Source organism: Saccopteryx leptura, chromosome 7 (assembly GCF_036850995.1).
Source record: "Saccopteryx leptura isolate mSacLep1 chromosome 7, mSacLep1_pri_phased_curated, whole genome shotgun sequence".
Lineage (NCBI taxonomy): Eukaryota > Metazoa > Chordata > Mammalia > Chiroptera > Emballonuridae > Saccopteryx > Saccopteryx leptura.
The window spans coordinates 74664135-74676389 of NC_089509.1; the positions used below are offsets into that span (position 1 = coordinate 74664135).

At 38.4% G+C, this 12255-nt stretch overlaps 1 protein-coding gene across 8 annotated transcripts in view; it reads left to right on the forward strand.

Moving 5' to 3' along the window:
• The window catches only part of GULP1 (GULP PTB domain containing engulfment adaptor 1), a 268873-nt gene that overhangs the window by 230781 nt on the left and 25837 nt on the right, over positions 1–12255 (forward strand). For 5 of the 8 annotated variants that reach the window (XM_066345633.1, XM_066345632.1, XM_066345634.1 and 2 more), the window contains 3 exons: positions 8895–9011; positions 9205–9285; positions 9670–9762. In XM_066345633.1, the coding sequence (XP_066201730.1) occupies positions 8895–9011; positions 9205–9285; positions 9670–9762 (291 nt within the window). The remainder of the gene's footprint in view (positions 1–8894; positions 9012–9204; positions 9286–9669; positions 9763–12255) is intronic. The other 3 variants (XM_066345638.1, XM_066345636.1, XM_066345637.1) reach the window with 2 other exon arrangements.

Here is a 12255-nt window from a genome sequence, read left to right on the forward strand (position 1 = left end):
GAAATCAGTAACAGAAAGATAACAGAAAAGTCCTTAAAAATATGAAAATGGCCTGACCAGGCGGTGGCGCAGCGGATAGAGCATCGGACTGGGATGCGCAAGGACCCAGGTTCAAGACCCCAAAGTGGCCAGATTGAGCACGGGCTCATCTGGTTTGAGCAAAGCTTACCAGCTTGAACCCAAGGTCGCTGGCTTGAGCAAGGGGTTACTCGGTCTGCTGTAGCCCCACAGTCAAGGCACATGAGAAAGCAATCAATGAACAACTAAGGTGTTACAACAAAAAACTGATGACTGATGCTTCTCATCTCTCTCTCTGTTCCTGTCTGTCTGTCCCTATCAATCCCTCTCTCTGTCCCTGTAAAAAAAAAAAAAAAAAAAGAAAAAGAAAATGAAACATCACACTTGAAAGCATTCCACATGTCAAAGATGAATTTTCAAGGAATAAACTTCAGCATGCAGTAAGCTACATATAAATGAAATAGAACATAACATTTTTGTGATTCAGATAAAACAGTACTGAGAGAGAAATGTGAAAGAACTAAGTTAGAAAAGGTAAAGTCTCAAATCAAAGCTCTCACCTCATGTACGTAGAAACCAAAATATCAGAATAAACTCAAAGTACGCATAAAATAAATAAAAGAGATAAAAGATGAAATTGAAAACAATAATAGAGAAAATCAATGAAATAAAGACCTGGTTCTTTGAAAGATCATAAAAATAACAATTTAGTTAGATTGGCAAAGGTAAAAAAAAGATACAAGTTACCAACGTCAGAAATGAAATAGGAGATTTCACTGCAGAACACTACAGATAGCAAAAGAATAATAATTAGATTCTATAAATATTTATATATGTGTAAATATGACAAGATAGATGAATTGAATAAACTTTTCAAGAAACACAGCTACATTAAATCATCCAGTATATTAAATATGTAATTTGAATAGCCCCATAACTAAAAAGGAAATTGAATTTATAATTTAATACTTATTAAAAGAGAAATTCCCAGGCCTAGATGTTTTCAATGGAGGACTCTATAAATGCTTAAAGAAGTTAACATTCTGTACAACCTATTTCAAAAAAACAGAAGAGGTTGGGAAGAGTACTCCCCAACTCGTTTTATAAAACTAGTATTTCCCTAATAGGAAAACTGGTCATACACAGTGCAAAAAATAAATATTAAAAAATAAAATAAAACTACAGACCAAACTATATTTCTTAGAATTATATATGCAATGATTTCTAATGAATTATTAACAAATATAATTCAGCAAAAAATGAAAATAATTATACATTGAGACCAAGTGGAATTTGCTCCTAGGATGTAAGTCTTGCTCAAATTTCAAATATCCAGCAATATAATCAACCATGTTAACAGACTAAAGAAGAAAAATCATATGATTCTATCACTTACTGTTTTAAAATTAAAAAAACACAAAACATTTATTCTGTATCTTGACTATATTAATAACAGTATTAATTGGTTGTGATTTGTACTAACTAATCTTTGTAATACATTATCATTGGTGGAAAGTACATGAAGGGTATGTATTATTTCTTACAACTCTTTATAAATATAAAATTATCTCAAAATAAAAAATTTATTTAAAAAACCTGGGAAATAAATTATGGCCAATTTGGATCAACCCTTTCATGATATTTTAAGTAAATCCAGGCCAAGGAGATATAGTGCCTTTCCCAGAGTCACAAAGCTAGGTAGTGACAGAATCAGACCTAGACACCCAAACCATAGAGTCCCATTTCTACATTTTTTTCTATCGTTTTTATATTACTTGCATGACAATGACCTCTCCAGAGTTCCTCTGATCCCCCCCACCTTATTTTGAGAGAAAGAGAGACAGTAAAGGAAAGATATGAGAAACATCAACTCTTAGTTGCATCACCTTAGTTGTTTATTGATTGCTTCTCATATGTGCCTTGACCAGGGGACTCCAACCAAGCCAGTGACCCCTTGGGCTCAAGCCAGTGACCTGGACTTTAAGCCAGTGGCATTGGGATCATGTTGATGATCCTGTGCTCAAGCTGGCAACCTCGGGGTTTTGAACTTGGGACTTTTGTGTCCCAGGTCGACACTCTACCTACTGTGCCACCACCAGTCAGGCAGAGTTCCTCTGCTCTTAATGGGGCCTTTACTTTATTCTATTTATTTGTTCTATTTCATATAATTAGTACTTCTTTGAATTACTAAAAGCTTCTTGAAATTTAGATGAAGGCCTATCCTAGTATGCTAAAAAAGCTGGAACTCACTTTATTAGTATCATCAGGTTGTGTTATTAAGATTTAATGTTTTCATTAAGTTTAAAACTTCTAAAATAATCTCATTAAATTAAAAAAAATAAAATTAGGGTTATGATTATGATGTGATTGATTTGGTTTCTTTAACATAAAGCACATTTAGTCACTGTCAACTGTTTAGCCATTGTTTTGATAGTCTTTAGTTTTCACAATTTTGTTTCCAAATATTAATATATATAATATATATACTTTAGATACTGGATATTGAATTTGATAAAATTTAAATAGTAGCCCAATATGCAGATGAAACTCTCACTGCAATTACATGTTTTTTTTTAATTTAAAAATATTCTTTCTCTTTTTATAATCTTATGTGATCAAGAATAAAATGAATCCTTTTAGTCCAGTCATCTGTAAAATTAAGGTAATATAACAAGGGAAATTCAAATATAAAAAAACATTACTTCCAACTTTTTGTTGAGAGAAATTCATATATGAATTATATAGGTACTTGAGGTGGGAGCTTAGATTATTGATTTGAGCCTTTTTTCTAATGTGTTAACTCAGTTGTTACACATTTCTCTCTTAGTACTGTTTTATCTGTATCACAATTTCATATATAATTTAGGCACATATATTTTGCCTTTTTTAATTAACTGAGTTAAATGCTATAAATATTTTTTATGGCTAAAAGAATTTTTTAAATAAACATGAACTGATGGTGATCCAAGAAAGCAGCAGAGCAGGTAGATGTAACACTCACCTCTGCCCAGGCCTGAACTGAAGTTACAACTAAATTTAAGAACAGTCATCCAGAATAACCTACTCAACACTATCTGAAGAGGAGTCTTATTACTAAGTATTCACAGAAGAAGCTACATCGTGACTGGTAGGAAGGGTGGAGACGCTTAAAGGGCTGGCCTCGCTCCCATGGGCAGCAGCTGAAGTTCTGGGGGGATATCTCAGCTGCAGGGCAGTTCTCATGGAGAAGTATGGGGCCCAAGCCTGAACCCCAAGCCATCTCTAGCCCAAAGCATCAGAGCCAGGAAGAGTCATCCACATAGTTTCTGCCAGAAAAGGACGAGAATCTACGGAGATACAAGCATCCTCTTAAAGGGCCAATGCCCAAAACCTTACTTGTAGACTCTTACCCTGAGCTCTAATGGAAGGAGGGCTGAGCAGACTAGAGTGGCATGAGGAGAGTCTGGCATTTGTGCCTCTGCGGAGAGACATGGGGGCACAACCGTAGGATCACTATGCTGAATCATTCTCCCATACCATATTTGCCATCATTCTTGGGCAGAGAACTCACCTCCATGTGGCATCTGCCTGGGGTAAGCTATTGCTCCACCCTTTGGACTCCTTCCCACCCTACCCTCCAGAGGTTTGACCTTGCTGAGAAGTCAGCTGCCTTGGTCTGGGCATAGAGGTCTAGGCAGACTCAGGCTTTAAGGCAGGGGCCATTTCCCCCACTTTCCCACGAATCTGACTGGTGCTTCTTCCTCATGGGAAATTCAGTAGAACCACCCTCCTGGCTGCCAGCAGAGCCACTCTGCAGTCTCCAAAGCCCCATCTGACGGACTCCTAGGAGCTTTGCTCTGCTGAAGTCAGGGAAAAATCTGGGACAAACTAAGACCTAGGAGTTTGGGGTGGGAGCCACACCCACCACCTTCTCTGAAACCTGAATGGCAGCACTAACTCAGGTGAGATCCACTAGTTGCATGCTCCTGACCCCACCAGAGGATCTTTTAGTAACAGAGCCTAACAGGCAGCCAGCAGGTGGAGGCAGGCAGAAGTGGATCTTGAAGTGTCTTGGGGCTTCTGCTGACCTGCCCCAGAGCTCAGTGTTGGTAAAAGGCCAGCCTTAGTATGCAGCTTGGTCCTTCCCATGTGCACTTATGCTTAACAGAGGTGACCACTAACCGTGGATTGCTTGAAGCTTCAAAAAGGTGGCTGAGGGCCAGTCACAGGCAGAATCTTTCATTGTCCTGCACTAGTTTCCTCCCAAGAGGCTCAGAACCAACACACCCAATGGCCAGCTTCAGACAGTATCAGTGCAGGATCCAGTTAGTTTCAAAAGCAGCATATCCAAAGGGAGATCTTGTCAGGCACTAAACCAAGGTGAATCAAATTCCGCTTCCAGTGGTCAGCACCTGTATAGCAACTCACATGCTTTGGTTAAGGTAGAGCCTCAGTCAGCCAACCTGAGGGTCGATCTCATGTATGAATGGACCAATAGCAATCAAGACTTAATTACAACAGGAGAGTCTACATAACCCACACAAGGGACATTCCTGGACCGCCCACCTCAGGTGATTGAGAAAACTGCACTACTGGACCCAATAGAACACCTACTACATAAAGCCACCCCACAAAGAATAAGAATTATAACAGATCTATCTAATACATAGAAATAAACACAAAGAGGCAGCCAAAATGGGAAGAAAAAGAAACAGCGCCCAAATGACAGAACAGGAGAAATCTCCAGAAAGAGCTAAATGAAATGAAAGTAAGCAATTTATTAATATGGAGTTTTAAAAAATGGTTATACAGGTACTCAAGAAACAAGGTGAGAACTTCAACATAGAGATAGCAAGTATGAAAAAGGACATAGAATCCATAAAAAGGAACTGGTCAGAAATGAAGACTACAGTATCTGACATCAACAATACACTGGAAGGAATAAACAGTAGGTTGGATGAAGCTGAGGATTGAATCAGCAATTTGGAAGACAAGGTGGAACAACACACCCAATCAAAGCAGTAAAAAGGAAAAAAAAGAATAAAAACAAATGAAGACAGTTTAAGAGAACTTAGGGAAAGAAAGTATGAACTGAATAAGACCTTAAATAAAGATAGTAAGCATAAAAAAAGATATAAAAACCATAAAAAACAACCAGTCAGAAATGAAGACTAAAATACTTCAAATGAAGAATTTACTAGAAGAATCAGCAGATAAATAAAGCAGAGGATTGAATCAGTAATTTGCAATACAATGTAGCAGAAAACTATCAGAGCATCAGAAAGGAAAATAATTTTCAAAAAATTAAGAGAGTTTAAGGGACTGTTGGAACAATATCAAGCATACCAACATCTGCATCATAGGGGTACCAGAAAGAAGAGACAATAAGGAATTAAGATCTTATTTGAAGAAATAATGACAGGATTTCCTTAAACTGGTGAAGGAAAAAGACACAGAAGTCCAGGACGAGCAGAATCACAAACAAGATGGACCCAAAGAGGCCCACACCAAGGCACATCATAATTAAAATAGCAAAAGTAAAAGACAAAGAGAGACTCTTAAAAGCAGCAAGAGAAAAGCAGTTAATTACCTACAAGGGAGCTCCCATACAACTGTCAGCTGATTTCTCAACAGAAACATTTCATGCCAAAGGGGTTTACATGAAATATTCAAAGCAATGAGGCAAGAACATAAAATGAGGTAAAGACAATCTATTCAAATAATAGTACTGGGAAAATTGAAATGATAAGTGCAAAAAAATGAAACCAGACTACCTTTTTACACCACACACAAAAACTCAAAAGGGCTTAAAGACTTAAATGCAAGATTCAAAACCATCAAAATTTTAGAAGAAAACATAGGTGGTAAAATCTTGGACATTTCTCATAGCAGTATTTTTCCTGATGTGCCTCTTTGTTCAAAGGAAACAAAAGAAAGAATAAACAAATGGGGCTACATCAAACTAAAATTTTTTTGCACAACAATGGAAACGATCAAGAAAATGAATGAGAAAAACATAATTGGCCATATATGCAAAAGGGATATTCTGCTTAATATTCTGCTCACAAAAATTTGGGGATATTTTGTAGTTTTCTATTCATTCTACTTTTTGTGAGCAGTATATTTAAAAAATCAATAAAGAACTTAAACAACTCAACATCAGAAAAACAAAGGATCCAATTTAAAAAATGGGAAAAGGACCCATTTAGAATACATACTTTTCTAAAGTGCTCATTGTCACTAATCATCAGAAAAATGCAAATTGAAACTGAAAGAAGATATAACCTCACACCTTTCAGAATGGGTATCATCAATAAACCAGCAAACAAGTGTTGGCAAGAGTATGGAGAAAAAGGAACCCATCAACACTGGTGGTAATACAGATTGGTACAGCCTCAGTGGAAAGTAGTATAGAGTTACCTCTAAATATTAAAACCAGAACTGCCTTATAACCCAGCAGTTCCCTTCTGGGAATTTATTTTAAGAAATTCAAAACACTAATTTGGAAGAGTATATGCACACCTATGTTCATTGCAGCATTATTTACAATAGCCAAGATTTGGAAGTAGCCCCTGTGCTCATCAATAGATAAGTGGATAAACAAGTTGTGGTGCACTTACAAAATGGAATACTATGCAACTGTAAAAAAAGAAGGAAATCTTATCTTTTGTGGACCTGGAGAGCCTTATGCTGAGTAGAATATGCCAGTCAGAGAAAGGCAAGTACCATGTGGAATCTAATGAACAAAATGATCTAATAAGTAAAATAGAGACTGACTCATAGAAAAAGAGCAGGTTGACAGCTGTCAGTGGGGAGGATAATGAAGGGGTAGAGGGACTGAGCAAAAATAAACAAATAAAAAAAAGAAAGAAAGAAATTAAAAAAAAACCTCATGAACGTGGACAACAGTGTGGTGATTGCCAGGGGTGGTGGGGAGGTGGCGGAGGATATGGCGGGATCAATGGTGATGAACAAAGACTTGACTTGGGGGTGAACATACAATATGGTATAAAGGGATATGTAGTAGAATCGGACACCCAAAGCCTGTGTAATTATGTTAGCCAGTGTCACCCTAATAAATTTAATTTAAAAAATTAAAATAGCCCTGGCCAGTTGGCTCAGCAGTAGAGCGTCAACCCAGCATGTGGAAGTCCTGAGTTTGATAAGCCAGGGCACAGAGAAGAAGCACCCATCTGCTTATCCTCCCTTCTCCCTCTCCTTCCTCTCTATCTCTTTCTTCCCCTCCTGCAGCCAAGACTCATTGGAGCAAAGTTGGCCCTGGTGCTGAGGATGGCTCCATGGCTTCCACCTCAGGTGCTAGAATGGCTCTGATTGCCACAGAGCAACGCCTCAGATGGGCAGAGCATCACCCCCTAGTTCAGGGGTCCCCAAACTTTTTACACAGGGGGCCAGTTCACTGTCCCTCAGACCATTGGAGGGCCGGACTATAAAAAAAACTATGAACAAATCCCTATGCACACTGCACATATCTTATTTTAAAGTAAGAAAACAAAACGGGAACAAATACAATAATTAAAATAAAGGACAAGTAAATTTAAATCAACAAACTGACCAGTATTTCAATGGGAACTATAGGCCTGCTTTTGGCTAATGAGATGGTCAATGTGCTCCTCTCACTGAGCACCAATGAAAGAGGTGCCCCTTCCGGAAGTGCAGTGGGGGACCAGATAAATGGCCTCAAGGGGCCGCATGCGGCCCGCGGGCCGTAGTTTGGGGACCCCTGCCCTAGTTCGTGTGCTGGGTGGATCCCAGTTGAGCACATGCAGTAGTCTCTCTCTGCCTCCCTGCTTCTCACTTCAGAAAAATACAAAAAAAAAAAATGAAAATAAACAAATGTGAACTACTAAAATGACTGTCTTAATTAAATAATCTAAGCCTTATTAATAAAGTAGTTTTTCAATTTAGGATGCTCATAACAGCAATAAGTTTTAGGATTTGCTAGAGATAAATGAAAACATGGCACTTTCAAGATTCAATCTTACAGTTTTTATGTCTTAGACATCTTAGAATTAAATATGACATATTTGCGATGCATTGAATTAATGCATTTACCAAACTTCATGTTAATAAAGTAAATAAATCTTTAATGTTTATGTTGTGCAAGACACATGGTATCAGCTGAGGTATGAGTGGAGAAGGAAGGAAGGGGCGGACTTAGGATATTTATAGCGGTTTCTAGCTGTACATCAGAGATTGTAAATCCTTTACCTGTCCTAATTCAAATGATGCACATATTTTGTTCATTTGGCACTGTTTTACAAAAATACTGTGCACTGTCACTTAAAATTGGAAGCTTTCATATAAAGATTCAGATTTCTGACCTCTTCTTACATATTTAAAATCTGACAACTCTGGATTGAAACTGTTCATTTTCACAAGCCAATAATTAACTAACTGGAGCTGAGAAGTATTTGCTCCGTGTGAAGAGGGCAGACCTCAAGTTTACCACAGAATCACCCAGGCAGCCTCATTCAAGTTACTTGCCAGGTAACAGACCGTCCTCACTGGGAAGAGGAAACCAGTAGCAAAGCAATGAGAAAAACTGCAGTTGGCACTATGGTTTCATTTACTAGGCACTAGATATTGTAGTAAGAGAGGGAAAAAACTAGGAAAAAAAAAGTGATAAAAGAGATGAGAAGTGGGACAGGACTCTTGCTTCCAATATCAACGGCTATTCATTTAATTGCCTTTTTTTTTTATGTTGTGCATGGGTAGGCATTGAATTATTATGTTAGCAGAGATGACTTTGCTCATTTACCACACCTCTACTCACAGCTGTTGCCCTTTTGAAGTACCTCCTGTCAGTGTTTTTCTTGATTCAAAGAACAATCTGACACAATTAAAATGCAAATCTTCTTTGTTTTGTCTTTACAAAGGCTGAAGAGATAACTTTAACAATCGGTCAAGCATTTAACCTGGCATACAGGAAATTTCTAGAATCTGGAGGAAAAGATGTTGAAACAAGAAAACAGATTGCAGGGTTACAGAAAAGAGTGAGTAAACTAAGCTTGTTTAACATTTATTTGATGTAAGTACAGGGAAACTTGCATATCATAAAACAAATACAGAAGGCTTGCCATTAAATTTCCCCCACACTGATTGGAACTGCTTTCACTGTGTTCCTATAATTTTTCATTCCTGATCCCCTGCACAGTTTTTAACCATTTTATATTGAATTCCCACAAGAACTTAGTGTTCTCATGTGACTTTGCTTCACTTCCTGATGCTTCTCATGGGGATCAGAGCAGCAGAAGCAACAGATGCTGGGTAAGTGGTTTCCCATGCAGATCAGATTCCTTTGTAATTAAATTACACTCTTTCTCCATTCTCTTCAAAATCATCATAAGCAAGTTTCACTGTCTTGCGGTTATTCTCCAAGATTATGGGTACAGATTGCACAGTGCAACTAGAAAACACAGAGATGAGGTATTAGCTACATGAATTTTGCACACATGTGAAAACATTTTAAGTTTAATATGTCTGTCCAGTGACCTAGAATTCTCTATTTCCCAAGCTTTATCAAATTATACAAAAGAATACATTAAAATTTTAATTAATATGAAATCCCATTCATTAATGCAGTCGGTATCATAGCTGATAATGTCCGACAATAGATTTCTAAAGGTTATTTAATAATCATTTGCTTTTTAGATTCAAGACTTAGAAACAGAAAATGTGGAACTTAAACACAAAGTACAAGATTTGGAAAACCAGTTAAGAATAACCCAGGTGTCAACATCTCCAGTAAGTATATACAACATCTCCAGTAAGTATATAGCATGTGTGCATGTTTTCCTTGGAAACAAGATTTCAGGGAAATAAAACATCTCTGGATCATCAGCTCTGCAATGTTTCTGCGATATTTGACACACTGTGATCAGTAATTTAAAACTACAGTTGGGTAGAGATGAAAGGTGTTAAGGAAGGTTAATTAAAAAGTTAAAACTATGTAGCTCAGGTCAGAGTTGCTTTTCATGTTGCTCTTTTCACTTATTTTTTTCTGGAATAATTCAGCCCTCAATTTTTGTTTTGGGGCATATCTTTTTTTTTTTTTTAATTCCTATTGATTACTAATTACTGAGGTTAGACTTAATGAGCCAAACCAATCTGCCCTTGGAGTACTAAACTTTGTTCTAGAAACTGGACTGTTAACAAGACCAAACTCGATTTTTTATACTACATAATAAAGGTTTCCACGGGGAGTGACACAATTGTATTTCAGACAGTAAAATGAATGTCTGTGCAGACAAAACTTAAATGTTTATAGTTAAATTATTTACTTTTGGTTTCTCATAAATTTTAAATTTTTTCCCCAGTACCATGTATGATACTATTATTTTGTGATTTTAGCAAAGGGAAATTTTTGAAGGGAGACGAAATTTAAAACAATATATTCTTTGTCTAAGCAAAATATATTTAGGGGTTTTTTTTGTATTATTTATACTAATGATGGTCATCATTACAGTGTGTATTTTATTTTGTATTTTAAAATATTTAATGTATAATTTATGACTTGATATTATGAGCTGAAAGACAACCATGGCATTTGCAAACCTTGGAAAAGAAATTTGGTTGGAAATTTTTATTTGCAAGTTCATTGTGGTTCCATCCCTAGGCTAACTCAATGAGCACTTTTTAGCATGTATGTATATATTTTGCCATCTACTATTAGAATATTTCACCAGTTCATCACCATGAAGAAAGCTTCTATGAGAAGTTAAATTTAGGGTTTCAAATTTGATGAGTCATGGAAGTGGGTCAAAAAACTTTCTTTCCTCTACACCCACACTTGCCAGCCTTCCACACTACAAAAGTTGGTGTTTCCATTGTTTGGTGCATAGTTTGTGACTGTGGAACTGACATGACCAAGGTGAGAGAGGACAGGAGTGAGGTACCTGTGTTCTCATGTGTCTTTGTTATGCAGAGTAAGGAGCCGGAGCGTCCTCAGGTTCTAGCTTATTATAATATTCCTTCTTATTTTCTCTCTTCACTGCTATTACTATGCTTCTCATCAAGGTTATGTTTGGGGTTTTTTTGCCTCCTTGGTTTTAAAAAAAAATAAAGCATCAGCCAAACTCTTTCAACCTATGGTCCCTGGTAGGCATTTTTCCCCACTGAGGAAGAAGGAAGGGCGTAGCCATGAAGTGTGAAATAATAAAAGCTTTATTTAGTACAGCGCTTCCCGGATGATTTTCTCTGGTCCCAGGGACAGAGACTAGAGAAGTCACATGGAAGAAACCACGTGGAGGATATTTAAAGGGTCTCTAGGGTGGAGGCGAGTTGATATAATGTGGCAAAATCTCACTGGCTGACAGTCGCTCTTTTCTCAAGGACTTCAGAGAAGTTTCTTTTGACATGCATGAGTGTGGGTGGTCCTAGCCAAAGTTCCCTGGTCTGGTTTCTCACGTGACCTTCCCCCATTGCCCACCACCTTACATTCTGACCTTTTGTGTTAAATAGAGGCGCCATTATTCGCCTGGTTACTTCCTGCTGGTTAGGGGAGGGGAGATCGGAAGATGGTGGCTTTGAGGGGAGTCGTGAGGGACATTTGTTTGACAATGACTTGAGAAACTTCACGGATACAGTCCTGTAAGGATTTTAAAAAAAAAAGAGGAGCAATAGGAGGATTTGCAGGGTCCAGCCTTTTGGTGAGCTGGAGATGGGTAGGGCCCAGTGGTTCCAACTGCCAGCGGTCCTGCATGGGGGCAAGCTTGAGGCCAAACTGCATGTCAGGAGTGGCGTACGAAGACCTATGAGGGCACTAAAGGTCCAGAGTGTGATGGCATAACAGAGAAGGTAGCTCCCATGTCCATAAGAAATGAGATGGACTTCCCCGCTATTTGTAGTATTACCCTGGGTTTGGCATGGGGGATGGGAATCTTCGAGTCCGGGTCGCATCAATTGTCCATGAGGTCCAGGAGTTCGAGCGGCGGGCCCGCCTGGCAGGCTTGGCCTCCCATTTGAGTGGTTTGTCCTCTACGTAGAGGCACCAAGGAAGAGCCTGTTGCTCAAAAGGGGTAATCACTTCTTCAGTGACCGGGCTGCTTGCAGTCAGGGCAGGGCTAAGTGAGCAGCCATGGGCAGAGGACCTGCCGGGACCAGTGACCCTGCTTGCCACATTTAAAGCAAGCTCCTGGTGGGATTCCTCCTTGCGGCCCAGACTTGGGTTGAGCACCTCCTGTGCCTTGCCCCTGTTGCTCTGCCGGCCTCAGGGCTGCCACAAGAGCCTGGGTTTGG